General features: G+C 48.3%; 2 protein-coding genes across 4 annotated transcripts in view; one reads left to right on the forward strand and one right to left on the reverse strand.

Annotated features, from left to right (window-relative positions):
* STAT5B (signal transducer and activator of transcription 5B) overlaps positions 1 to 7073 on the reverse strand; it is a 71064-nt gene extending 63991 nt beyond the window's left edge. The window contains exon 1 of one of the 2 annotated variants that reach the window (XM_053567629.1): positions 6978 to 7073. The gene's annotated coding sequence lies outside the window, so the exon portion shown is untranslated. Of the gene's footprint in view, positions 1 to 6599; positions 6807 to 6977 lie in introns of those variants that run through there. The other variant, XM_053567628.1, reaches the window with a different exon arrangement.
* Positions 7074 to 7303: 230 nt separating this feature from the next.
* Positions 7304 to 27119, forward strand: part of STAT5A (signal transducer and activator of transcription 5A) — a 28708-nt gene continuing 8892 nt past the window's right edge. The window contains exons 1-7 of one of the 2 annotated variants that reach the window (XM_053567627.1): positions 7304 to 7403; positions 12110 to 12176; positions 17036 to 17132; positions 17926 to 18063; positions 18415 to 18571; positions 19886 to 19975; positions 22565 to 22739. In XM_053567627.1, the coding sequence (XP_053423602.1) occupies positions 17936 to 18063; positions 18415 to 18571; positions 19886 to 19975; positions 22565 to 22739 (550 nt within the window). In that variant the 5' untranslated portion in view covers positions 7304 to 7403; positions 12110 to 12176; positions 17036 to 17132; positions 17926 to 17935. Of the gene's footprint in view, positions 7404 to 12109; positions 12177 to 16890; positions 17133 to 17925; positions 18064 to 18414; positions 18572 to 19885; positions 19976 to 22564; positions 22740 to 27119 lie in introns of those variants that run through there. The other variant, XM_053567626.1, reaches the window with a different exon arrangement.

The following is a 27119-nucleotide window of genomic DNA, read 5'->3' on the forward strand; positions in this document are numbered from 1 at the left end:
ACATCCTCTGTTTATTTGAACAAGTTATACTCTCTCTCTGCACAAGGAATCGAAGTTTTTCTCATCTGTGATTTGATTTTCCAAATTCAAATCACTATGCTTTAGGGTTGTGAATTCTGTATCCAACTTTACAGGCCAACCCCAAAAAACAAGCATCATACCTGCAAATGAAGAAGTTTCTGAGGCTCATTTCTAACAGCCTTTGCAGAGCTCCAGATAGACAACAATTAGTTTTGTTGCCTTAAAAATTAGCCCAATGAGTGAAAATCTTAAGTCTATCTCAGAAGTCATAATTAATAGCTCCCAAAAGCTTCAATGGAACAAAAGTAGGACTATAAATCCCTTCAAAATGAAGCTGTAAATAAAATGAGTGGACACTAGAATGTCAGTACAGATGTGCAGGTCACCATGAACCCTCTCCAGTGGCACAAATGACTCTTTTGTTTATAAACAGAGGCCAAGGAGACACCTTCCAGTTCTTCTTCTGTGGTATATACGGTAACATCAGTGGAAAAACAACAAAAGACAACTTATAATCAAGATTAAGACTTTCTTTGTATTAATATTTTCCACCAGGATTATGTACTTTAACTGGAAAAATATTCATCACCATCTTCATAAATGAAAAAAAATCCCAAACGTAAAAAAATATTTTCTATTCAAAACAAATGAGTCCATTTTGGAACACAAAGAAACAGAAGCCTTAGAGAAATAAAATGTCCTTTTACAAAGTTACAGTTGCCAGCTCTCCTTTGCAATGTGGTGGTTGAGGATGCACTGGGTCTGGATCTAGTCCTGCCATGACCCAGCTATGTGACCTTGGAGAAGTTACTAACTTCTCTGTGGCTATTTCTTGGTCTTTCATCTGGGGAGAATACCCACTCCTCTGAGGATCATGAGTTAAAACATGGCAAAAGCTGACAATAGTGTCTGCTTGGCACACTGTAAGTAAACAGCAAATATTATGTACTATTTTTACCATCTTTATACTTTAAGGCATTAGAACATTTCTAAAAATCTGGGTTTTAAACATAACTTGAAGTACTTTTTAATTAATGTTTTGTTCATTTCTTGAAAGATAGCATAATTATCATATAGATAATTAGTATATCTTCCCAGATGAGCCCATGGTAAAGAGAGCTATAGCCCAGAGTGGTGAATAGTTATTTTTTAATACAAATCATGGATGCAGCTGTTACTGGTAACTTTGGCTTGATTTCCCAGATGCAAAGAAATCCCCTATCAGGGGAAAACAAAGCAGGATTAGAAAATTCTTGGGTTTGTCCTGTTATCATTGCAGGGTAAAGCCAAATTCACATTTACTAGCCTGACGGGCACTGAAAATATTAGTCACCAAATTAATCCCAACAAACAACAATAATTGATTGGCTCACTGATGTATTTCCCCTTGTCTTCCCCAACCTTTCTCTAGTCAGAAAGGAAAGTTTTTATATTTTCTGAGAATCTCATTACTGCTCTCAAACCATGCTCTATATCTTAGTATAATTTTAAAAAATGAGTCAGCACAAGCACCTCAAAAAACTAGCAGTGCGTGGAATATGGAGCTATTTCTCTTCATAACAGAAATGTGCAAAAATAAAGAAAAAGGGTTATTCAGAGTGGCAAAGATAATGGAAGAATAAATGGAAAGTGAATGCTGCAGCAGACTTTGCATGCTAGCTTCCGAAAATAGGCAGAAAAAGGTAAATGATCTTTATCAATCAATACAGGTATATTTCACCTGAAGGGTATATAATTCATGGGAAAATGGACATAATTATTATGAACAAACCCAAAGAAGAAAATATCCTGGGCGGTGCCTGTGGCTCAAAGGAGTAGGGCGCTGGCTCCCTATACTGGAGGTGGTGGGTTCAAATCTGACCCTGGCCAAAAAAACTACAAAAAAAAAAAAAAAAGAAAAAGAAAAGAAAAAAAAAATATCCTGCATATGACAAATTACAACTTCTCCTTTCTTGACTACTGGAGTGGGGAGGAGGTTAAGATACTCCAAGTATTAACTTCACTTACAAATTACATTGTATACAACTGTGCACCATGCTACTGCAATACTGCTTTTAATAATGTAATCCAAAAGAAAATTTAGAAAAAGTAAACTGCCCCTAAGCTCCAAACACATCTGAATGCCAATTTAGCTGGGAGTCAGTTTAGATATGACACTTCTTAGAACAATGGTTCCCAAACTTCCTAATGCCTTGGCCTTTTAATATAGTTCCTATGGGACTCCTCAACCCACAGGTTGAGAACCGCTGTCTTAGAATAAAGCTAAAGGCCAGGAAAAGACCACTTGCTTTAATCACTGAAACAATACTATACCTATTTCCCAAGGCTCCACTCATTCTCCAACATGCATATTAAAAGTGACCTACTGAAACCAGCACATTGTACCCCTTGATTGCACTAATGTACACAGCTATGATTTAACAATAATAATAAAAAAAAAAACTTAAATCACTTAAAAAAAAAAAGTGACCTACCACTTAACAAGCCAGGAGGGTCAACGAAGAATACTTAAGACCGAAGGAGATTCCTCCAGAGCTATACTATCATAACCCTAAATTTCTCCTTTTTATTATTTAACACATCCATGACCTTGTGTATGGCTTTGAGGCGAGTTCAGGAAAAAACTGCTATAGCCACTGTTTAGTATGTGGGGTTCTTTATTCGTCATATAAACTAAGGGAGCTCCTCTTTAAAGCTCTGACTTTCAGGCTCTATATAACATGTTTCAATTCAGTGCTGGATATTTTCCAGGTACCTGGGAGGAAACAGATAGCAGCAGCCCCATTATTCTGTTAATTGTGCTTTTGTTGTTGTTGTTGTTATTTTAAGACTCCTTCCAAGGTTGTTAGACCTTGAAGAGAGTGAGAGAAACATTTAAGAACGTCCTGCCTTCCCCATTGGGCATTCAGGCTTTGCTCAACAAAGCTGTCATGAAGCCATACAATGAGTCTCAAAGGCAAATCACATGGCATCTGATTTTTGTTTTTATAGGTTTAAAATAAAAATATGACACTACGTAGGAGAAGGCTAACATGCGGACCTAATTTTGAAAATACAAACAGGAAGCACCCCCGCCCCAATATTACCATTTAAAAAAAAGGAAACCAAACCTCAAAGCTACCTTCCAAGGAAGTCATGGGTGTGACCAAAACTAACAAAAGTAATAAAACATCATCTAAAACCCTGAAACCACCAAAAGTGGGGGTCTCATTCAACCAACTAAAGATCTAGCGCCTTAAAGTACTCCTCTCTTTCGATTAGAAGAAACAGCACAGATTTAGGTATATAAAACCTCCACTCTGGCTTAGGTTTTCCAGTAGTAAAGGATCAATGTCAACATTAATTATAGTGGCCTTTTTAAAAAGGAAGGTTTTTTCCTTTTTAACTTCGAATAAGGCCACTATAATTAAGAGTGAATACAATTTTTTAAAAGTGTTATCACTATGATGCTTGCAATTTAAATGTACAAAAACTGTCAGAACAATGGAAACTAGATCGTTAAATTTGACTTTCTTATTCCCAGAAATAAGCTGAAAACTGTTCTGTTTCCAACATTGCAGGGGAAAAAATACTTCTGATTTTAGAACAGTTCTATTCACAAAACTCAGATTAAAAACTGTTTTTCCTTTAAACATCACACATTTGGGGACACTGATACTTTAGAGGTAACTTTTAAACATTAAGTTCCCTAGTCAAAACATTTTGCTACTTTATTATATAGTAAACAGATAATCTCCCGAAGATCTCAGTAACCTGATAGCTTTTTATAATGATTCAGATGTTAAAAAAAAGATCATTAACAATTGGGGGGTTCTTTTTTTCCTTTGGTAGGAATAATGTAGTAATCTATACTCTAATAGAAAGGGAAATTCTGTCACTGATAGTTAGAAAATCCAGAAATCTGTGGATAACATTATGAGATACATACATGTTTGTAGAGCACTAGAATGGTTGAGGAGAGTTAGAATTCCTTTGATTCCACGGTCAACCTTCCCCTAATCTTAAGCATGTTACTCACCATTGAGAACATCTTCCTTTTAACAATAAGATAAGACCACCTGTATCACTCACCTACACTAACAAGCCAAATAAATCACAATAAACATATTCATAAATATAAGCTCAACACAAATGACAAAATAATTTGATGCTAATAGTAATACAATTTGAAAAAAATTGACATTAAATACCTCCCAAAGCAATAAATGACACCTTTAGTCTTGATGTAGCTTTTGCATATATAAGTAAAATAAAAACAAAATCAGCCAAGAGGAAGAAAATGGAGATGAACTGAAAAGTCAGAGCAAGATAGGAAGTATTGACCAAATATTTATGTTGTAATACTCTGAACAACGATAGCACAGTTTTCGCCTATTATCAGATACACCATGAAGAAACATGTAAGTAACACATGTACCTTAAGTTTCTTAACACAACCCATATATATATATATATATATATATATCCTGTTGGCAAAAATATGAAACTAAAAAGGCTGAAGACTAGTGAGGTGAGCTACTTTATAAAATTGGATATACAGCAAAGATTTTGTGCATAGTTTAGCTCCAAGTTATGCAATAACCAAAGCGCTGGTGACAGAAATCAACTCCTTTTTTTCTCCTGATGGGTTGCCTAAAAAACAAAAACAAAAATTCTCCATTCTTTCTTTGTGTCTCAACCAGGTGCTTGAAATTTTCATCTTTCAGAGGCTACAGAAAGCAAGTCATCTACTAGATAGCACTCACCTGAGCAAAGGTGTGGTGTTGTTTTAATTATACATGAAAGAAATACAAATGGCCACATAGTAAATTGTTCTTAAAATCAGAAGCCCCTTCCCCCCTTCTTTAGCTCTTATCTATTCTGTGATCTTTCATGAGATGGAAACTGGTGCCCAAATGGACAAAACACCTTAAAATAAAAAATCTCAATCGGTTCTCCTTATTTGAAATGATCAGAATTCAATGTTCATGGTGTTACAAAATGAAATTAGAAAAACTAAATAAAGTATATCCTCTTCTAGGAACTAAAGACAATAAATATGAAACAACATAATACAAACGAATGAACAACAATAGAATACGGGGGAAAGAGACAAAAGTTCTATTATCTTAATCGACTGGTAACAAAATTACTAAAAATAATGGAGGCTCAACAGCTGAAAGCTTATTATGGCCCAGATAGCTATCCAATCACTTTGGAAATCTAAGATATAAGCAGACAATAAACACCAATTGAAGACTGAAAAAATGACATACGCCCAGTGTAATATCTGATGACATAGGAGCCCTTTCAAGGGGCATTCCCCAGGGATGTTCCAGAGAAAAGCTGTGGAATCATAATTAGGCAAAGATCAATACACTTTACTGTACTTTGGGAAGAGCACCAATCTGAGAGTCCCCAAAGTTTCAGTCCCTGAACTATTAAACAAGCCCTGTGAACTGAGCAGGCCACTTAATCCACCTATCTGGGCCTCAGTTTCCTCATTTGTACAATAAAAGAATGTAGCATAATTGCTGGGGTCCTTTTCAGCTCTAACATTCTATGATCCACTTTTGTCACTATTTATCTACTACAAAGTATAAAAGGATCACAGGGGACAAGAAAAAGAACTAGGCATGGCTTTCTGGGAAAGAGAATCAGTATCTCTTAAATAATTATTGTGGTTTTGATTAATCCCACATTTCTAAAAGCTGGCACTTGTTCTCTCCTGTGCCTTTTCCACCACTGCTAGCTACAGGTGTTTGCAAACCCCTTTTGCTCCATGCAAGTTCTGTCCTCTTTAATCATCCTGATCAACTTGCCAGATTCTTTTAGCCTCGACCAACTCTGTGATACAAGGACTCCTGTTTGACTCTCCATATCTACTCACGATACCACGAAAACTTTTTTACTCTTTACCCCTGGCTTAAAAAAAAAAAAAAAAAAAAAGAACCCATCGCATCCCACTGCCACACGTAAAACCCAGGCCTGGCGGGTCCTGATGTGAGATTCCGCCCCCCCGCCCCGAAGCCTTATCAAAATGTTCGTATTTGTGGTCTTGAATCCTTATAAGGCACTGTTTCATGAAGCTCTGCTAATGCCCCCCACCGCACTGGGCACTGGGCACCCCCAGGGTCGTCTCATCCTCCGGAGGAGCAAGCACCTCTATTTTAAAAAAGAAAGAAAAGCAAGGAGACTGCATGGACTATTCAGAATTGCAACGTGAAGACGTCAGGTGGCCGACAGCAGCCTCCGGCGGTCTTAGGGGTTCGGCGCGTGGGGTCCCCACACACCCGCCCAGACACACGCGCACGCAGTCTCAGCCCCGCACATCCTCCACCCGCCGCAGCGTCCGTCTGATCCCCCTCGCGTGCGCCAACACCGTTCCAGCCTCCTCTGCCGCGCGCCCCGACTCCCCTCTCCCCCAAACACCCCTCACCCAGCGCGCAGCCACCGTGGCCGCCTTACCGCCGGAGGAACGATGGCGGCCGCGCGGCCCTGCCGGGCGTCTCGGCGGCTGGAGCCCGGGCCCCGCCCGGACTGGCTCCCCAGCCTCGCTCCCCCGGCCCCGGGCCAAGGGCTCGCCCCGCGGCTCCTACCTCTCTCAGCCCCTCGGGCGCCAGCGGCTGCTCCGGCCCCGTTCTCTCGCTCGCCCTTCCGCTCGCTCCCTCCCTGGGCCGGGCCGCAGCGCGTAGTCGCCTGCGCTCGGTGCCCGCCCGGGGTGACGGCTCCGGCCGCCGACTCTCCTCCCGCCGGGGCCCACGGGGGCGCGCGCGCCGCTCGCGCGCGGAGGCCCGGGGACGCGCGGCGCCCCGAGCTCGCCCAACGCGGGCACGCGGCTTCCTGGTTCCGTCCGGCGCGCGGTAGCGAGCCCCGTGGTCCCTCGCGCCCCCTGCGCGCCCGCGGTGGAGGGATCCGGAACCTCCACGGCGCACGCCGGGTGGCGGCGCGTTCGGCGGAGCCCGAGCCGCGCGCACCTTCGTTCGGAGGAGGTGGGAAGGCTTCCCGGCTCGCCTCCTCAGCCGGGCCCCCCGGGCGGCAGGCGCATGCTGCTTTGTTTGGGTAGGGTCGACCACCACTAGCCGGGCCCGGCCGCGGTGATTGGCCCTGCTCCGCGGCCCGCCCACCTCCCTCCCCCGGGGCTGAGGCCCGCGTTCCGGGTCCTCTCCCTCCTAGGCCGAGGTCAGAAGTCCACAGCAGCCCAGATCAATAATTATCCCGGGTCTGCACCCGGGACAGAGTCTCCGCCAGGGCTCCTGCCGCTTACTAGCCCGACGGACCGACGGACAGGCAAGCGAGAGGGCGGAAAGCCTGGATGGACACAGCAGGAGTTCACCATCGATTGCCCAGGCCGACTGGATTCCTCCGCTGTTCCCGGGTGAATCTGTGTGGGGGACCTGAAGGTCTGGGGCTATTTCCCTCCCTGGGGAAATCTTGCTAGCTCCCACCACTCTGCAGGAGAGGCTGCTCTATCCAGAGAAAGAATAAGCAGAGTCACCTTGGCGGATTAGGGGAGTCTCCCAAATCTTTTCCCATTTCATGGGGAAGGGGTTGCGGTATAAGAGAAGGCACCTGAGTCACCCACTCGTCTCCCTTCCAGCTACATCTCCGGAGCTGGCCAACAGTTTCCCTGGCAACCCTCCAAGGGCCAGCACCAAAGCAAGACATATGAAAGCTCCAGAAACCCAGCTGCAGGGGGCAAAAGAAGGCCCTTTTCCCAGCCCCACACATAGGCACAGAGCTCCCCTTCCCTACAGTCTCCTACAGGTTGTCCAGGTGAAAATTTTCATGTCCAAGGATGACTGAGAGCTGCCAAGTTCTCCCATTAGCCTCCTTTGGCAGCTTTTTCCAAGAGCCTTCCCTTCGTGTGCAGAATAACACCAGCTACAAAGGTCTCTGTGTCTGTTGCTGATCACAAAGCCCTTCTCCCCCACCAAGGCTGCTGCTCCTGTCCCACACTCTGGGCCAACATCTGGCATAGTGCTCTGCATGGGGAAGGTGCAGGGAGCTTGGAGGTGGGAGCAGGAAGCAGGAAGCTGGACAGATGCACCAGCCCTGAGTTCTCTGGCAACCCTTCTGATAGTCACGGCTCAAGATGTTTGACACTTGGGTGCACCACATTTCTCTCTTGTAAGCTTTCATACCTGTACACATGCTGTTCCCTCTGTCAGGAATGTCCTGCTTTCTTGCTGCCTGCCCTTCCATGACTCTTGCTCCAGGCAGCACAGACCTTGCCCTCTTGATTTCTCACCCTGTGCTCTTCTTGCCTCTATTACAGCACCTCTCCTGTCAAAGGAAGGACGAGTTCTTATTTGCACTTTTCTCTGTCCCCAAGGGCAGACACGATATCCCACTTGCCTTTAAATCCTCCCTTTTGTGCCTAGCCCAGAGCAGATGCCCAATAATATTCACAGAACAAATCCTATGCTCTAGGAATAAAAATTAAACTACAAGGACTATGTAGTCATTAAGAGTACAGGGTCTAGGCCAGGCATGGTGGGTCATGCCTATAATCCTAGCACTCTGGGAGTCCAAGATGGGTGGATTGTTTCAACTTAAGAGTTTGAGAACAGGCAGCGCCCATAGTGGTTAGAGCGCTGGCCACATGTGCCAGGGCTGGTGGGTTCAAAGCAGGCCGGGCCTGCTTAACAAACAAACAAACAAACAAAATGGCCAGGCATTGTGGCAGGCACCTGTAGTCCCAACTACTAGAGAGTTTGAGGCAAGAGAATAGCTTCAGCCCAAGAGTTGGAGGTTGCTGTGAGCTATGATGCCAAGCACTCTACAGAGGGTGACAAAGTGAGACTCTTGTCTCAATAAAAATTAAAAAAAAAAAAAAGAGTTTGAGACCAGCCTGAGCAAGAGCAAGACCCCATCTCTAAAAATAGCTAGGCATTGTGGCGGTGCCTGTAGTCCCTGCTACTTGGGAGGTTGAGGCAAGAGGATCACTTTCGCCCAAGAGTTTGAGGTTGTTGTGAGCTATGATGCCATGGCATTCTACCAAGGGTGACAAAGTGAGACTCTGTCTCCAAAAAAAAAAAAGAGTACAGGGTCTAAAACCAGGCTCTCTTGATGCCTTGATTCCCGTGACCTTGAGGAAGTTTTCTGCCTTTATCTCCTCTTTTGTACTGTGGTGATAGTAATAGTACCTTCCTCATCGTATCATGAAAATTAAGTAAGTTAATACATTTAATGTGCCTACGAAGCACTGTAGAGCTGTTAACTATCGTTGTTTGTAGTTAGTAACCACTTTTTAAGACTGGCCAATTTCTAGGACTCAATCCAGTTGCCAGGGCCACTAGGTTAAGTGGCCGGGGTGTGTACACTTCTATGTCCCAGCATCTCACAGCACATCCCTGACACTAGGCACCAAGATAGACCTGGCTGGCTGTGTGCACAGACATAGAAGGTAGAACATTCTGGATGACTACCTCAGCAAAACAGAATGTTGTCTTCCTGGGACAGGAAGGAAGGCCCAATGCTGACCTCTCTCTCTGCTCGACAATCCAGATAAGGTGAGACCCTCTTCTTCTGGGCCTCAGGGACATATTCCCCTTACCTGAGAGGGAACCAGACTGATACAGGACACTAAAGAAATGCTAGAGGAAAAGAAACTGAACAAGAAGCTAGGATCTTGAGAGACCCCACAGAGAACTCAGAGAGAGATTCAAATGCAGAGATATCCCCTAGAGGATCTCATCTTTTATTCCACCCTGGCCTGACCCAGGAGAGAAACAGGCTTGTAGGATGAGCTTGAAGTCTAGTCCACAGCACAGCCATTGTCCATACGCACCCCTGCTCCCTGCCAGGGGTGGCAGTAGCCTCCCCCCCCCATGGATGAACATGTGGTTCTCACAGAGAGTAGCTCCCTTATGTCACATCCTCCCTCACTCCTGCCCCACCACAGGAAGATCATGAGGCCATTTTCTGGGAACATAATTGAAACCACAACCATAATCCCCTCTAGCCAGAGACCAGAGATCCCCACTAATGTAGCATCCCTCTCCAGACCTTTCTGGATCTCAGGAGTCAAGCTGGCCCCAGGGAACTACCAGCCACATTTTAGCCAAGGCACATATGAGGGTGAGTTCTTCCATGTGGGGATAAGACAGTGCAGGTCCCTGGAGCCAAGGGGAGGAGGCAGGGGCCACTCAACAGAGAGGAAAGCAGAGACCTCAGATCTCCAGAGCCTCAGAATGGAGTTTTGTCACAGCCAGTGGTTTGGGAGGGGCTCTGTTATACAGGCTTACTTCTGCCAGAGAATGGGTGTTGAGAGGAGCCAAGTTCTGGTTCCAGCCTCCAACTGTGCCAACTTACTAGCTATGCAACCTTGGTCAAAGTGCTTAATATCTCTCAGGGCCTGAGTTTCCCGTCCTGTGCAAGTCATAATTAGGAGGTTTAAATATATATTTATAAATACATAGATTCTTTCTGGGAGTGCACACAAGGCCCTAGTAATTGATGTTGCCCCTCCAGAAAGGATCCGGCAGACAAGAATGGGGAAAGACTAACTTTTCACCGTGTATCCTTTTGAGCCTTTTGTATTTTGTACCATGTGCGTGTACCACTTATTAAAACATTACTAAAATGAGGGGGTGCCTGTGGCTCAGTGGGTAAGGCGCCGGCCCCATATACCGAGGGTGGCGGGTTCAAACCCGGCCCTGGCTGAACTGCAACCAAAAAATAGCCGGGCGTTGTGGCGGGCGCCTGTAGTCCCAGCTACTCGGGAGGCTGAGGCAAGAGAATTGCTTAAGCCCAGGAGTTGGAGGTTGCTGTGAGCTGTGTGAGGCCACGGCACTCTACCGAGGGCCATAAAGTGAGACTCTGTCTCTACAAAAAAAAAAAAAAAAACACACATTACTAAAATGGCCCAGGCATGGTGGCTCGCACTTATTATAATCCCAGTACTCTGGGAGGCGGAGGCAGGAGGATTCCTTGAGCTCAGGAGTTCAAGGCCAGCCTGACCAGAAGCAAGACCTTGTCTCTACTAAAGATAGAAAAATTAGCTGGGCATTGTGGTGGTCAGGAGGCTGAGGCAGGAGGATTGCTCAAACCCAGGAGTTTGAGGTTGCTGGGGCAGCCTGGGGCAACAGAATAAGGCTCTGTCTCAAGAAAAAAAAATTACTAAAATGGTAATTTTTTAAAAGGAAAAAGTAGAGAGAGAGTACGAAAGCAACTAAGCACCATGCCTGGCTTGTAGGAGGCACTCAATAAGCAGCATTTTCTCTCTCTCTTTCCCTCAGCCCAGTTTGCTGGGCCAGGAAGAACCTCAGGGAGAGGGCTGGGGATGTGAGTGACAGGTGAAAAGATCCTTGCAGGACTCATGACCTGGAGTTTCTCACATGCTCCATTCTCAATTTTGCTCCTGTGTGCCTCACCTATCTAGGCTCCCTTCCCACAAGAGCTAAAGGGTTGGCTCTTCAGAAAGCCTGAAATCCCCCCCTCAACCCCGCCTCCTGGGTCACTGTGTCCTCTCCACCCAGAGTCCTGGGGCAATGCAGCATTATCCAGGGAGGGCAGGGCTGGTGCAGAGGAGAGAACAGAGTGCCACTCCAGCCAGTGGCTTGCTGGCTTTACAGGCAGGTTAAGAACTCAAAAGTCAGCTCAGTGTCAGGAAAAGATGAGGTTTCCCTGGGAGGCGGGGGTGGGGGTGTGGGGGCGTGAGGCAGGTCAATAGGACCAGAGTAGGCAGAGGCTAAAGCAGCAGCAGGGAGAGCCTTCTGGGTGCTGTGGCTTGTGGTGAGTGAATAGAAGTCTGCCCTGAACTGTCAGAGTTCTGGCAAGCCCTGTGCTGTTTTGGGGACCTTCATTAATCCAAAAATATTTATGAAGCTCTATTACAAACAAGCAGTAAGGCATTGCTCGTTAGGCATCTAATTAGAGCCACAAGGAGGCTAAGAGAATGCTTAGCTTTACTTGCCAATGTCCCTGAGCACCCACTATGTCCCAGACACTGTGACTAAGTTGTAACACAATCCTGGCAGTGTCTTCCTTTTATAAATAAGGATGCTCATCTCAGAGAAGCAGACTCATTTGCCCAAGACCACACAGCACAGCTAGAGTTTGCATCAGGTCCTAATGACTCCAAAGCCTTTGTGTTTTCTTCTAGGCCACACTGACCCTATGAAAGGCAAGGAGGATTTTGCCAGATGATTAAAGGAGGAGTGACCTTTCAGGTTGGTGGAATGGAGGGCGTAAAGACTTGGAGTTGAGAGGTATTGCAGAGTGAATGCTTGGGGCTTCTTCTTCTTCTTCCCCTGGTCATTTTCCAGGGAAAATGAAGACCTGGCTAGAGCCAGGGAGGAGGGCATGAGCACTGGCCCAGTCTTCATTTTGACTCATATCCTCCTGGGGCTGGGAAGCCCTTTTTTGAGGCTTGGAGCAGGGAAGATGTGGGTGGGTCTGAGACTTAAGAAACCAGGGAATGATGAAAAACAGAGATGTGAGCAAAGAACCGCCTCCAGTTCAAAGGAAAGTGGCAGAGTGCTGGAGGACGGTAGGGAAGATGGACAGCCCCTCTCCCACACAACTCCCAGAGGGCTTGAGGTTGGTACTGGGGTGGCCAAGGCACAAAAGATTTTTTGTTGGCTGGAAAGAGAAACTAGCTTAGCAGGAAGAGGGGACTGACAGTCATCATGGAAGAGGGTCAGAGCCCCAGCCCAGGGCTACTCAGGATAGCGGCCAGTCCCACATGGCTGCCCAGTTCTTCTTCCCCACCCCCCACTCTCTTCTCTGGCTCCTGGGCCTGCCCTTGCTGTGAGAGCAACTGCTAAGAATGGGCCCCTTCTGCCCACCTGATTGGCCAGGCAATCCTCCCTCCCCCTGCACTGACCCTGCACACTCTGTCCAGACACAACCCCTCCTGAAACCTTTTCCCCTAAGGCAGGTGGGCAGAGGAGGCAGGATTTCCCCTCCCACCCACCCTGTCCAGTCCCACATCCCTCCCCTCACACTATTCCCAGAAACAGAGGACAGTCACTATGCCTCAGGCAGGATGGCCTTGTGTTCTCTAGGTGACTTCACTATAAATTGACTTCCCTGAAGAGTGGTAGAGGACAGGGGACAGAGGTAGAAACAGGCTTCACCCCGATCCAGCAACTCCTTCCCCTCCCCACAATTCACACAATTCCTGACCACATGCACACACACCCTGCCTAGGTCCTGTTCTGTCTTCACAGACAAGAATAGGGACATTTCTTCTACAGGGAGGTGCAGGGTCTAGTCTCAGAAGTGGGGCATACACTGAGCATGGACCTGTGGCCCCACTTCTAGTAGCCTTGAGGGGGTGGGGGCTGGATGGAGGTGGACACCAAAGCAAAGGCAAGGTGGGGGTGAAGCAGGATGTTTAAAAGCCCCAGGGCTTCAGCTCTCCCCTCTCTGCCCCAGGCAAAGAGATACTTCCTGGAAAGCCTCCAGTTTTCTTAGGAAGGCCCTTCACCCCCACCCCACCTCCCCTCTGGCTCCCATGCAACAGGAACTCTCCTTGAAGAAGGGACTTGGAGCAGAGGAAACAAAGGCATCTCTGTACCACCACCCTCCACACCTGGGAAGGTCAGGTCAAGGTGACCTCTACTTGTTCTTCCCAGGGGAGGGGCATATGAAGACTTGGTCTCCAAGGGCAGGGCAGAAATGAGATTTCGGATAATTCTTCTCTCCATCCATAAACTCAAACCCGCCTTCACGTAGGTCACACTGCCTCATTCAGGAGAACAGAAGCATAGGCTGGCATGAGGATGGAGGTGCCATGCTCCATACCATAGAGCAATTGTGGGCTAGCCCAGCCAAAGGAGGCCTCTGCAGGTTTGTGCTAGGCTTGAGGAAACTTAGAAAGGCTATACTGAGATCCTGGCCAGGGCCAGGGCAACTTGAATCCTGATGCCACCTGTGCACCTACTGGCCAGAAGCTTTAGCCAGGTCTCTTTCCTGCACTACCCTAAAGGGCTAATTCTGGCCCTGACTATCTTCAAGGTTGTTGCAAGGACCAGTTGAGTAGAAGAGTACAACCATGTTTGCATACAAATGTGCCTCACTTCAGTTCAGGATGTGTATACGGTGTGCTAACTGCAGACTAGGCTGTGGCTTATTATTGTTCCTAATAAAATATGGTCAGTCATCTTTTGTGGAATATATTCCTGTAAGTATTTTTTTTTAATCCTTCCTCACTCCTCATCATAATGCTGTGACTTGGAATTGAAGGTGAAGGGGAGTTGGGGTGAAGAGGCCAGCCTTGGACCCCAGCTCAGTCAAGCCCTAGGTAATTTTTGATCTTCCTACACCCCATCCCCTAGGCGTCAGTATTCTCCTCTATCGCCTGGTCCCCCAAAACCACCAAGGTGTTTTGTGGTGGGAAATAGCAGCGACCAAACCAGGGGACGGAAAGCAAAGAAACCCCAAATTTGACATTTCCGGGTAGTTGTGTTATCCGGAGCCATGACCACAGTCACCTCTGCCCCCAACCCAACTCTGACACCTGTCCCTCCTCCAATCCCTTGGGTGTCCTTTGCCCATCATGGGAAAGGATCATGGCTCCTCCCCTTCCCCACTGCATCTCAAAGAGAGAACAAGCACAGAGAAATGAAGAGAACCCAGAGAGAAAGACAGAGAAAATCAAAGCAAGAGGAGGAAACATGAATGAAAGACATGGGGATTTAGGGCCATACAGACAGAGACAAAATGTGGACAGAGTCAGCAGTTGCCCAGAGTTGCAACCACTGGACACAGGGTGGGGCTGGGGGGCAGGGGAAGGTTCTGAAGACATTCACACACACCCTGTAAGGCCAACCCTTCTAGTTTTGTCCACTGGCTAGATTTTTAGGACCCAAAACTATCCACACCCTAGCCAAGCCAAACCTAGCCCAGTCAGATGTTGGTGGGTGGAGCTGCCCACTGGAGCAGCAGGGCTCTGCAGGCCCCAGGGAAGAAGTCTGGAGAGGTGGCTGCCTGGAAGGGACAGGCAGGGCCCCCACTGTTAAGCAGGCAACCCACATCACCCTCTCCCAGGTGCCCAGGTGCGAATGCATGGCCAAGGTAGTCCTCTGCCCTCCAGACCTGGCTGAGAGGACTTGGAAACACAAGGAATTTGCTCCCATCAACTGACTTCCACATCTGTCTGAAGGCTGGAGGGCATAGGTACTCAGTGGGGCCCATCCCTCATGTGGCAATGAGTTTGAATCCGCCACTGACAAACTTGACATTGGCCAAGTCACTTCCCCTCCCTGGCCTTTTTTTTTCTCCATTTGTAAAGTTGTCTTCATGGTCATTTCTAGCGCTGACACTTAACTCTTCATTCCAGCTAACCCTAGCTCTGTGTGTCTGACCCTCCTGTGTCCAATCCATTGCACAGAACAAGGAAGGGAGAGTCAGAGAGGCTCCGCTTCCCTGTAGAGTGTCTGGGAAGCAAGGCTTCCTTAATGCTTCATGCACCCTCTCACAATTTTCAATTCCTTTCCTATGATCCTGCCAGCTAAGATACCATGACCACACATGGAAAGCAGGCAGAACCCAGGCAATCAAGCTACTGTAGCTTTAAACTTCATTTATCCTTAAGTAAAAAGAATGAAACTCTCTGAGAGGCCTAGGTGGGTGGATTGCCTGAGCTCATGGGTTCCAAACCAGCCTGAGCAAGAGCAAGACCCTAGCTATAAAAATAGCTGGGTTGTGACATGCACCTGTAGTCCCAGATACTCAGGAGGCTGAGGCAATAGAATCATTTGAGAACAAGACTTTGAGGTTGCTGCTAGCTATGACACATGGCACTCTACCAAGGGTGACAAAGTGAGACTCTGTCTTAAAAAAAAAAAAAAAGAGTGAAACTGGGGGAGGTAGTGAGGGGCGAGAAGGGAGAGTAGGCTTTGGGAATGGAGAGAAAAGGGCAGATCCAAGAAGGAATTGGGAAGGGAGGGAGGCAAATGAGAATGATTCCCCCCAGGATATGACGTGTTGGCCCAGCTGGGCTATGAGTGGGCAGCAGAGCTGGCCGGTCCTCTTGGACTGCCAATACCAGCTGCCTGGCAAAGGGGAGGTCCAGAGGAGAGGGACCCTGGGCAAAGGGAATGGAAGGCTGCCATCTCCGCCTTACCCAACCTCTTGGGCTTTGTGGGGGAGGACTTGGGAGGGGATTGTGACCCAGGCAAGGCTCTACAGGAATGTTCACAGCTGTGGCAAGGCCTATAGGCAGTTGTGAGGTTGGGAGGATTGAAGACAGCCCCTCCCTAGTCTTTTCTGAAGGTAGGAGGAGCCTGGGATGGCACTGGGCTGGGGCCAATGGATGGGCTGGACAGTTTATGGGCCATAGTCTGTTGGCTAGGCTATGTGCCCACTGTGCAGCACTGGGCAAGCCCTTTCCTCTCCCTAGACTTCCATTCCTTACCTGCAAAATTGTGGAGGGGGTTGAGAGGGTTGAAATATGAATGCCAGATGATTTTGGATGGTGGGAGGAATGGAAGGGGACGGGTGGATGGGGGTGGGAGTGAGCTTGGCTTTTCTGAAATCCCCAGTCCTTCCACTCCCAAAGGCTTTGCCTCTGAGATCACAAAAGCTGTGCCTCCTCCCCCCAACCCACATAAATGCACACACATTTACTTTATAATTCTGGGGACTCGAAAGATGACACATGCCAGAGGTGGAAGATGTCTGCTAGTAGTCCACCCTTCCCTCCTCCCTTTTAACAGACGGGAAAACCAAGGCCCTGGTTTGGGATTTCCCGGCCCTCCCACTCTATCCCCCGCTACTAAGGAGCCTCTCAGCCACCGCGGTCCTGGGACGCTCCCGCGGAGCCGCAGGCAAGAGCAGGCTGGGACTCCCGGGGGACCCCGCCGTCGGGGCAGCCCCTTGGCTGCCGTCGCCCCGCCTCTCCGCCCGCCCTGCCCGGCCGCGGTTGCTACGCACTTGCCGGAGCCAGCGACCCAGGGCGGAGGCGGGGAGAGAGCGACCGAGGCTGGGAGGGGTGTTGGCGAGGGCTCGCGCGCTGTGTATGGTCTATCCCAGGCAGCTGACCTTTGAGGAGGAAATCGCTGCTCTCTGCTCCTTCCTGTAGTAACAGCCGCCGCCGCCGCCGCCGCCAGGAGCCCGGACCCGGAGCGAGAGCCGCGGGGTACAGCCGGCCCGGCTGCCGGACGGCTCGGCCCCACCAGGTGGGTGGCGCCGCGGCGTGTCCCGGGCGGCGCGCAGAGAGGGGGCATTGACCCACGCCCCTCTCCCGCATTCTGGACCCCTGGCATCCCTGGACCCGGAGCCCGACGGCCGGGCGCAGTGCAGGGATCGGTCCCGGCACCGAGAGGGAGTTTCAGCGCAGCGCAGGCGAGGGATGAGGGACTGGGATCAAAGGAGGAGACCGAGAGTGGGTGCCGTCTAGGCGCGCAGTGGAGAGAGGGCGCTGTCGTGCTGGACCCAGGGGGAGACACCAGAGCACAGATGGGGGCGGGGGGCGAGCCGCAGCGGGTAGCGTCCCTCTTCCCATCCCTCTTTCCTGAACACCCCAAGCACGTGCCCCAGAGGGCCAGGCCGTCGAATGGGTGCCATCTCGGGGCTGCCCTAACTTTGGGATGGAATATCTGCTCTTCCCAGAATGTGTGACTTTGGGTATCCTGGGCAGGGTGGGGGGATTCTTGCGGCCTCCACTACCAGTTTCTCTTTCGTTTTCTAGCCTCCTCTCCCCCCTCCCTGGGAAGCCCCGTGGGGTGAGGAGAGAGGAAGACAGGGAGGGCACCTACCTCCTGAGAGCCCCCACCCCACCCCGCCGCAGCTTCAGCGGGTTCCTTGTTGGAGGGCATGGGTGGCCTTCCCTTCCTCACCATCTTTGCTCCCGCACAGGAAAGCGTGTCGGTGGGAGGGAAGAGGCTTGGTCTGACCGTGGTCTAGGGATGGGCAAGCGTGGCAGAGCCTCTGCCCAGGAGGCGCCTTTGTGCAGCTGTCTGCTCGCCCTAGGTGAACGGCCATGGCGGGCTGGATTCAGGCCCAACAGCTGCAGGGAGATGCGCTGCGCCAGATGCAGGTGCTGTATGGGCAGCACTTCCCCATTGAGGTCCGGCACTACTTGGCACAGTGGATTGAGAGCCAGCCATGGTGAATGTCCCCCACCCCATCCCCGAGCCTGCCCTGCGCCCTCCTCTGCGGGTCCCTACTGTCCAGGCCCCTCTGCCTCTAGTTCTACTCATTGCGGTTTGGGGTGACTCTGGTCCCATCCACAGATAGGGGAAGGGGCGGTGTCCCTTGGAAAGGGGAAGAGGGAAATGGGAGCCTGGGAGGACAGAGAGGATGTTTCTAGACTCTGATGCCTGTGGAGTTGCCAGGAACAAGTCTTGTGGGCCTTGGAGTGCCCTTGGTTACAAGCCTGGGATTTCCACTTCACTCTTGCTGCCTGATCTTAACCACGGAGGTGCCACAACAGATTTCTCTCTCCTGCCCTGCCCCAAGGGATGCGATTGACCTGGATAATCCCCAGGACCGAGCCCAGGCTGCTCAGCTCCTGGAGGGCCTGGTGCAGGAGCTGCAGAAGAAGGCAGAGCACCAGGTGGGGGAAGATGGGTTTTTACTGAAGATCAAGCTGGGGCACTACGCCACGCAGCTCCAGGTGGGTGTGGACTTGGGGCCATCTGCAGGGAGGCAGCCTTTACCCTTCTCTTCTAGCATCAGAGCCCCTGGGTTTTTTCCTGGCCTGGGCACTGACTCACTATGTGACCATGAACTTATTAGCAACTTTTCTTCAATTTCCCCCACCCCCTCTTTCTAAATCAGACCTGTCAGATTCCTTTAGCATATTACAAAGCAAGGGTGGGTGGTGTTTGTTCCTAGTAGAAGGGGGATGGGTGAACTGGCATTAGGGACAGATGAGGCAGAAAGGGTGGAGGTAGACTGAGGCAGGATTCCTTTGTTAGAAAAAGGAAGACTGACAGATTCTAGAAATGAGGGAATGAGGCAACCAGACCTCCCTCTTGGGTTGTTTTAAAGATAGAAGGAGAGCAGAGCTGCCTTGGAGGCAAGAGCTAGATATGAGGGCTTGAATTAAGGGTTTAGAAATAAAACGTATTTTCTCCTATACATGAGGGGATGGGGGGCATGGAGGAAGAGAGGGAGTCTTTGTGGAAACAGGAAAGGAGTGTGGGTGGTAATCAAAGTCAAGGATTTATTGGAACTCACTTGTATTTCTTAGAGCAGGCCTGTGGGCCACATGAGGCGGTATGAATTGTATTTGTTCCCGTTTTGTTTTTTACTTCAAAATAAGATATGTGCAGTGTGCATAGGAATTAGTTCATAGTTTTGTTTTTTTTTAACTATAGTGTGGCCCTCCAACGGTCTGAGGGACAGTGAGTTGGCCCCCTGTTTAAAAAGTTTGAGGACGCCTGTCGTAGAGAGTCCTTCTTAGATACAAACACCAGAGTGTTAGGGAAATAAATGTCCACCTCTTAAGAGGGAGGAAACAGGAGAAATCTGAGGGGAGGCCAAAATAGGAGCCCAGGGTCAGGAGTATGATAAAAAGTACCTTGACCTTGGCCTCAGACACCCTGAGTCTAAAGTCACCTGCTCACTTACTTGGTTGCTTCTGCACAAATACTTGACTTCTCTGAGAATCAATTTTCTTATCTGTGAACCTAGGATTATAGTTTCTGCATATGGCATAGGGTTTCCATGCTGTGAGGGTCAAAGGAGATGATAGATTGGAAGTGCTTTGTAAAATTCCAGTTTCTGATTCACTACAAACCAAATATGAAGATCTGGGAGGGGAAGTGGAAGAAAGAAGACATGGAGGTGTTTGGTGTTAGTTCCTGAGGCTCCCTCAGAAAAGCTGAGGCAGAAGCTAAGGGAGAGGAAGGGGTGGGCATGACATGGGGATGGGCACGGCTGGGGCAGAGAGTGACCACTGAGAGTTGCTGTTGGGCTCTTTCAGGATACGTATGACCGCTGCCCCATGGAGCTGGTCCGCTGCATCCGGCACATTCTGTACAATGAACAGAGGCTGGTCCGAGAAGCCAACAATGTGAGTGTCCTGTGGGTATGGGGAGAGGAGCTGGGAGGTCATTCCATATGCCTTTCTCTCCAGATGCAACTGTGTTTACATAAAATACTGGCATAAGGAAAGCACCAAAGAAATAAAGGCCATGAACAAGTATCAGAGGCAGCATCACATGCTGCTGTGAAGTAACCCCTGGGTCCAGTCCCACTTACCAGCTGTGTGACTGGAGCAAGTTACTGAAGCTCTCTGAGCTCCTATTTCTTCTGTTGTAAAGTGGAGATAGTAGTAATGCCTACCTTATGGGATTATTATGAGGTTTAAATGAGATACTACATGCACCAAGTATAGACAAACTGACCACTGGAATAGGAAAGGAGGCCCTATATACACCCACACGCACATACACCTGGAAACTTGAAACAGAGATGGCGTTACCAGTCGCCTAGGGAAAAGACCTGACATTCAATAAATCGGGCTAAGGCCAAAATAAGAAAGTCTCCCTGGTAGTGTCTATGAGGAGAAACAGAGCTGAGGAACTGAGAGAGGCAGACTTAGAGAGGTGAGGCCCAAGGAGCGGGAACAGGACTCATCTTTCAAGTTCTGAAATCAGGAAGATGTTGAACATCTGCACGGGCAGTGTTGCAAGTGCTATCATCTGCAATGAAGCAAAATGAATTTCACAAAGTGATGTGACAGGGGTGGTGCCTGTGGCTCAAGGAGTAGGGCACCGGTCCCATATGCCGGAGATGGTAGGTTCAGACCCAGCCCCAGCCAAAAAAAAAAAAAAAAAAAGTGATGTGACATTTAAAAGTCCTAATAGTACCTGGAGCACTATTTTTGATCATTTATTGTTATTGTTATGGACACTGATCTCAGGAACTTTACTGTTAACTCAGTAAACATTTGTTGAGGTCCTACTGTGTGTCTGATGCAGGGCTAGGACTAGAGAAACACATCAAGGCCTGGTCGCTGCCTAGAGGAATTCTGGCAATGACAGAGTCTCTAGAGATAAGCAGTGCTGAGGTGGCGTATATGGAAAAAGTATCTAACTCACATTGGAGCCTGCTGGCAGGGGAGTGTCCTGAGGACAGGGAAAGAACTACAGGAGGGAAACAGGGAGGGAAGGAAGGAAGAGGTATAACAGGCTGGGCGTGCATACACCTGTAGTCCCAGCAACCCAGGAGACTGAGGCAGAACGATCCCTTGAGCCCCAGGAATTCAAGTCCAACTTGGGCAACCTAGTGAGACCCTGTCTCTTAAAAAAGAATAATAAAAACAACAGCATATTTGAGGGTGGGAAGGCATGAGCCATCTTATCACATTTGAAGTTTTGTAAGTAGTAAAAGCAACTGGGGAAAAGGGAGCCACTTGTGGAATTGCAATAGATGAAAACAGATAGAGAGGGGTAGAATCCAGGTCACAAAGGGTCTTCCAGCACAACCCTTGTGTCCTTGACTTATTGCAATTACAGAGCTCCCTGTAAATGAACAAACAAATTCAGCCCTGATTGAGAAATACATGTTTATGGGTGCTGGTGTTATCTTGGGTGGGAGGACCATTCCTTCTCCCAGCCAGAAAGCTGTTCTTGAACCCCCTGATGTGCTAGACTTGGGGATTTTGTGGTGCCTGGGACAGACAAGGTCTGGGCCCTTGAGGGCCTTACATCCTTGTGCAGGGAGCAGACCAGAAACAGGTAAACAAACAGAAGGACAAGACACTTTCAGGACAGAGTAGTACTACTATGAACTGGCCCATCAGAGATGCCCCCTTTGGAAAGGTACTAGTTCAAGTGCTTGCCTCAGGAGGATTTGATGCCAGAATGTTCCAGACTGATGGAACAAGCTCAAAGCCCCGAGGCAGGAACATGCCTGTGTGTTCAAGGAATAAAGACAGAAAGCACACATTGTCGCCATACTTGGGCAGCAGGGACACTGAGGGGGAGGCAGGCAAGGGCTACGGGCTAGGCCAGTGGAGCCTAGGGGAAGGAGTTTGGATTTTATTCTGTGAACACTTCATTGGAAAGTCCCCTCTCAGCCAGGTGGTGAAGGAATGGCTGGCTCTAAGGAGACCTTGTTGATACCTCCCTTGTAACTTCCTTTTTGGGTCTCCAGGGTACCGGCAAGGGGTTCTTCCTCTTCCCACTTCTTCAGTTATAAGAAAGTTTTGAGTGAGGATGCAGGTGACATGTGTTCATGCAGTCCTGTTCCCCTCCATGTCCCCACAACCTACCACAGTCATGGCCCTGGGTCAGTAAATGGATGTGGAATGAGGGGTCATCATCATTAGTAGGGAAACCCATGTGGCACCTGGGGCATGTCGAGGGCTGGTTGCTTTATGGGAAATCGGAGGGACCCTGTTTGGAATACTCCAGTGGAGGCCAGATCTGAAATAGAGATTTGTACTGTGGAGGTGCTGTTATCTGCAAGGTCATCTGTTTATCCTCTTTCCACCCCAATTCGGGCAAATTACTATTCTTCTGACTCAGGAAAACCTCCCTTCTTCCCCCTAGATTTGGAGTTTGGAGTCTATAGTGTCAGTGCTCCCCAAAGCCTGCATTTTTCTCCCATCCTCTCTGCCTGACGCTGCCGCGTGTTACCTCCACTCTGTCTCCAGGGCAGCTCTCCTGCTGGGGTGCTGGCTGACACCATGTCCCAGAAGCACCTTCAGATCAACCAGACATTTGAGGAGCTGCGACTGGTCACACAGGACACAGAGAATGAGCTGAAGAAGCTGCAGCAGACTCAGGAGTACTTCATCATCCAGTACCAGGAGAGCCTCAGGATCCAGGGTGAGGCGGGGCAGCGGCTGCCGCGCGTGGCCTGGGTAGGAGCAAGGAACATTCTGTGAGCTCCTGCAGGGTAGGGGCTGGGTCACTGTCCACCTTCTCGGTGATTGAGCCCCTGTCACAGGTCAGGCTCTGAACTAAACCCTTTGTGCATATTATTTAATGTAACCCTCATAACCAGTGTATGAAGTGGATAGTTGTGTTACCCCCATTTTGCAGATGGTAACCCTGATGTTCAACGAGAACAAATAACTCTGCCTGGGTTGCCTATAAATTGCAGAACCGGACCAAACTAGAACTATGTCATAAAATCTATGTACTATACTAACTAATATTCTCTCCTTAATTGTAGTATTTTGTGAATACCTAAGCAAATGTATAAATATGGGTAGAGTGTTTTCTAGTTTGAGGGAGGACTTGGGCTGGGTGTCTAAGGTGGAACTTCTGGAGTGCACCTTCTTGAGCCTCACAGATAGAATGTGGACTTCAGGGAGAGGGTGACGGTGGAAAATTCTCCTATATCCTAAGTCTGTAGTTTGCTAATGGTTACAAGGCTGATAAGGCTGTGGGAAAGAAAAAATTAACTTAGAAGGAATAAATCCCAGGTTCAATTTGAAGAGGCTTGAGACATGGCCCATCTCCTTCCCATTCCAGACTGATCCCAGAGATATATTACCTCATTCTAGTGAGAACAAGAAGTGTCAACCTGCCTTTACCTTTGGTTTATTTATATATTTATTTTTTGAGACAAAGTCTCACTCTGTTACACCAGGCTAGAATGCCATGGCATCAGCCCAGCTCCCAGCAACCTCCCTGGGTTCAAGCGATCTTCCCACCTCAGCCTCCTGAGTAGCTGGGACTACAGATGCCCGCCACCACCCTGGCTAATTTTTCTATGTTTGTAGAAATTATCATTCACTTTGAAGTATTTTCTAATTTCTCTTGTGATTATGTTACCCATATGTTATTTAGAAATGTGGTGTTTAGTTTCTGTTTTATTTTTTTAGATGGAATTTTGTTATTGATCAGAATATTGTCTTATTATTGAATCCCACTGTGATCAGAGAAAATACTCTATATGATCTCAGTTCTTATAAATTTATTGACACTTGTTTTGTGGTCCAGCATATGATCTCTCTTGGTAAAAACATCTACTCAGAAAGAATGTATTATGTTCCATAGTAGTCATTTCATTCAAAAATATCAATAGTAAATTCAATAATGTTAACATAAAAGGTAAAGTTTTACAAAAAAACCACAGAAACATACATCTATTTATCTGTTTCAGGCTACTTTCCAAAAGAAAACTTAGGGAGTAGACAGGCATTGCTTTACATATTTGCACGTCTCTTTAACGTTAGGCTAAATAAGAGATAGCTGGATCTTGCATTCAACCTGTTGTAATATCACACATCTTGTAGCATCTGGAAAACTCCATTGGATACTTAAGTGATAGAGTGAAAATGGTAAGGAAAGTCTTATGAAATTATGAAAATGGTTTCAGCTTTGTGGGACTCCTATAAGGGTATTAGGAACCCTCCAGGAATTCCTGGTGTATACATGTTCTTTGAAAACCACTGATCTGTGTCTTTATTGATTTTTTTGACACAGAGTCTCACTCTACCACCCTGAGTAGAATGCCGTGACATCATAACTCACATCAACCTCAAACCCTTGGGCTAAAACAGTCCTCTTGCCTCAGCCTCCTGAGTAGCTGGTACTACAGGCGCCTGCCACAACTCCCAGATAGTTTTTCTATTCTTAGTAGAGATGGGGTCTTGCTCTTGCTCATGCTGGTTTCAAATTCCTGAGCTCAAGCATTCCTCCCACCTCTGCCTCCTAGAATGCAAGGGTTACAGGCATGAGCCTATTGATTTTTTTCTAATTGCTTTATCAGTTGCTGTAAGAATAGTATCAAAATCTATTATTATTGTGAAATTATCTACTCCTCCAATTTTGTAATTATTTTCTTTATATATTTTGCAGCTTTGCTATTAGATGTATCCACATTTATAATTATTATGACTGTCTTGTCAACTGACATTATAATCAAATGAAATGTCTTTTTTTTTTTGAGACAGAGTCTCACTATGTCACTCTCAGTAGAGTGCTGTGGCGTCACAGGTCACAGCAACCTCAGACTCTTGGGCTTTAGCAATTCTTTTGCATCGGCCTCCCAAGCAGCTGGGACTACAGGTGCCCAGCACAAAGCCTGACTATATTTTTGTTGTAGTTGTCATTGGTGTTTGAGCTGGCCCGGCCGGGTTCGAGCCCTCCAGTCTCAGTGTATGTGGCTGGCACCCTACCTACTGAGCTATGGGCATGGCCTGGCTGTTATATTTAAGGTCTCTTCCTATGCTTTGTGACCAGCACATGCCTTAAACATCAGAGGTAGTGAGTAAATGTTGGCAAGATTATCTTGCATGTCTTTCTCCCTTCCAAATTCACCCCAGGCTGAACTCAGAAAAAGGGCAGCCACTTCTGAGGTAGGAATGGGAGATTTCGGGCTATTATTTCTACCAAGTCCTTTGATTGTGGACGGCTTTCTGTGCATGGGATTAGGTTTGGATTCTGGCTGGGGTTTGTACCCGTCACGCAGTGTCAGTTCAGCCTTGTGTATCAAACTCACCATCAGTAAAACAGACTAGGGATCTGTTTGTGCCAGGGAAGGCTCAGCTCCCTCCAGTGGAGCAGAACAACTGTCCTGCGTCTCCCTGGCCTCATTCCCAGAAGCTTCCGCAGATTTCCAGGAGACAGAGGAGGGTCCCTTGCACAGGAGGCGGGCCCAGATGTTGGGATCACAACACCCTCCCTGGCAGGGTCCCCCAGGTGGCCATCCAGACCACTCAGATACATTCTTCCTGCTCAGCACCCTGCAGTGAGATTGGAACCACCTTTCTAAATTCCACTTTGGGGCTTTCCTGGCTGTGAGTTACTTTTGTCTGTTCCAGCTTGTGCATTCCAAGGGGCAAGGATGAGGTCATTGTGACATGGCCCTCTGAGGCCAGCCAGGAACTTGACCCAGAACTGCCAGTGTGCACATCTTCTCAACTGCACCGGGGCAAGGATGCTGGGCTGTTCAAACAGGTTACTGGAAGGGAGCTGCAATCCCAGCATCTGGGAGAGTGGTTGTCTTTGTGAGGGAGGGATGGGTCTGCCAGCAAGGGAGGGTAGACAGGCGGCAGTAACTGTGGAATGTTGGACTTCTTAGGATGGGTTCTTTTCTTGTTGTTTTGAGACAGAGTCTCATGCTGTCACCCTGGGGTAGAGTGCTGTGGGTAGAGTGCTGTGGTGTCATCATACCTCACAGCAACCTCAGTCTTTTTTTTTTTTTGCAGTTTTTGGCTGGAGCCAGGCTTGAACCTGATACCCCCAGTATATGGGGCCGGTGCCCTACTCCTTGAGCTATAGGCACCGCCCAACAACTTCACTCTTTTGGGGTCAAGTGATCCTCCTTCCTCAGCCTCCTGAGTAGTAGGTGGGACTATAGGTGCCAGCCATGTTTTTCTGGCAGCTATAGTCCCAGCTAGTTTTTCTATTTTCAGTAAAGGCAGGTCTCGCTCTTGCTCAAGCTGGTCTTTAACTATGAGGTCAGGCAGTCCACCCACCTCAGCCTCTCAGAGTGCTAGGATTACAGGTGTGACCCACCGGGCCCTGCCCTAGGCTGGGTTCTTGATATGCAGATGTTCCTTGTATTACTCTTTGCACCTTCCACATGTCTTGAGGATTTCATGATAGATATTTTGAAGGAGGTATCAAGGCCTGGTTTCATCGCCATTCCTGCCATTGCTGAGATTCTTAACAGCTTCTGTGGAGGGAAGCTGCTACCCTCAACCCTCCTTTCCTCAGAGAATCCTGCTGGTTCTGTGTCCCCAGAGGTCCTGGACATTCTCCCCCTTTTCTGTCTGTCCATCTCTCTCTGAGCTCATGGGGACCCAGCCTGGACAAACATGTCACCTTCCAGCACCTGGAGAGACTCCTTCCCTGTGGAGAGACCCAGTGCTCAGGAGATGGGGCAGAGCCGCTGGGGCTGGGGTCTCCCCAGTGACTACTATTGTCAGAAGGGGGTGAGCAGCTGCTGGTGTCTGTCACCATTTATTCCTGTCATGTCACCCATAACCAAGAAGGACTAATCTTACACAAAGCTTATACCTGCCAGGCTGTTTCTTGAGCATCTTCCATTTTATGACTAATTTAACCTTCCAAGCAACCGCAGAGGCAGGTGACACACGTGGGGAAACTGAGGCATAGGAAAATAAAGTGATTTGCCCAAGTTCACCCAGCTAGTGAAGGTCATGGCCATACTTCCCATGCAGACAGCCTGGCTTCAAGATAGGCCCGTGAGAGGGGCTTGGAGCACCCCACCTGTGTGGGGCAGGTAGT

This window comes from Nycticebus coucang, chromosome 18 (assembly GCF_027406575.1).
Source record: "Nycticebus coucang isolate mNycCou1 chromosome 18, mNycCou1.pri, whole genome shotgun sequence".
In the NCBI taxonomy this organism is placed as follows: domain Eukaryota; kingdom Metazoa; phylum Chordata; class Mammalia; order Primates; family Lorisidae; genus Nycticebus; species Nycticebus coucang.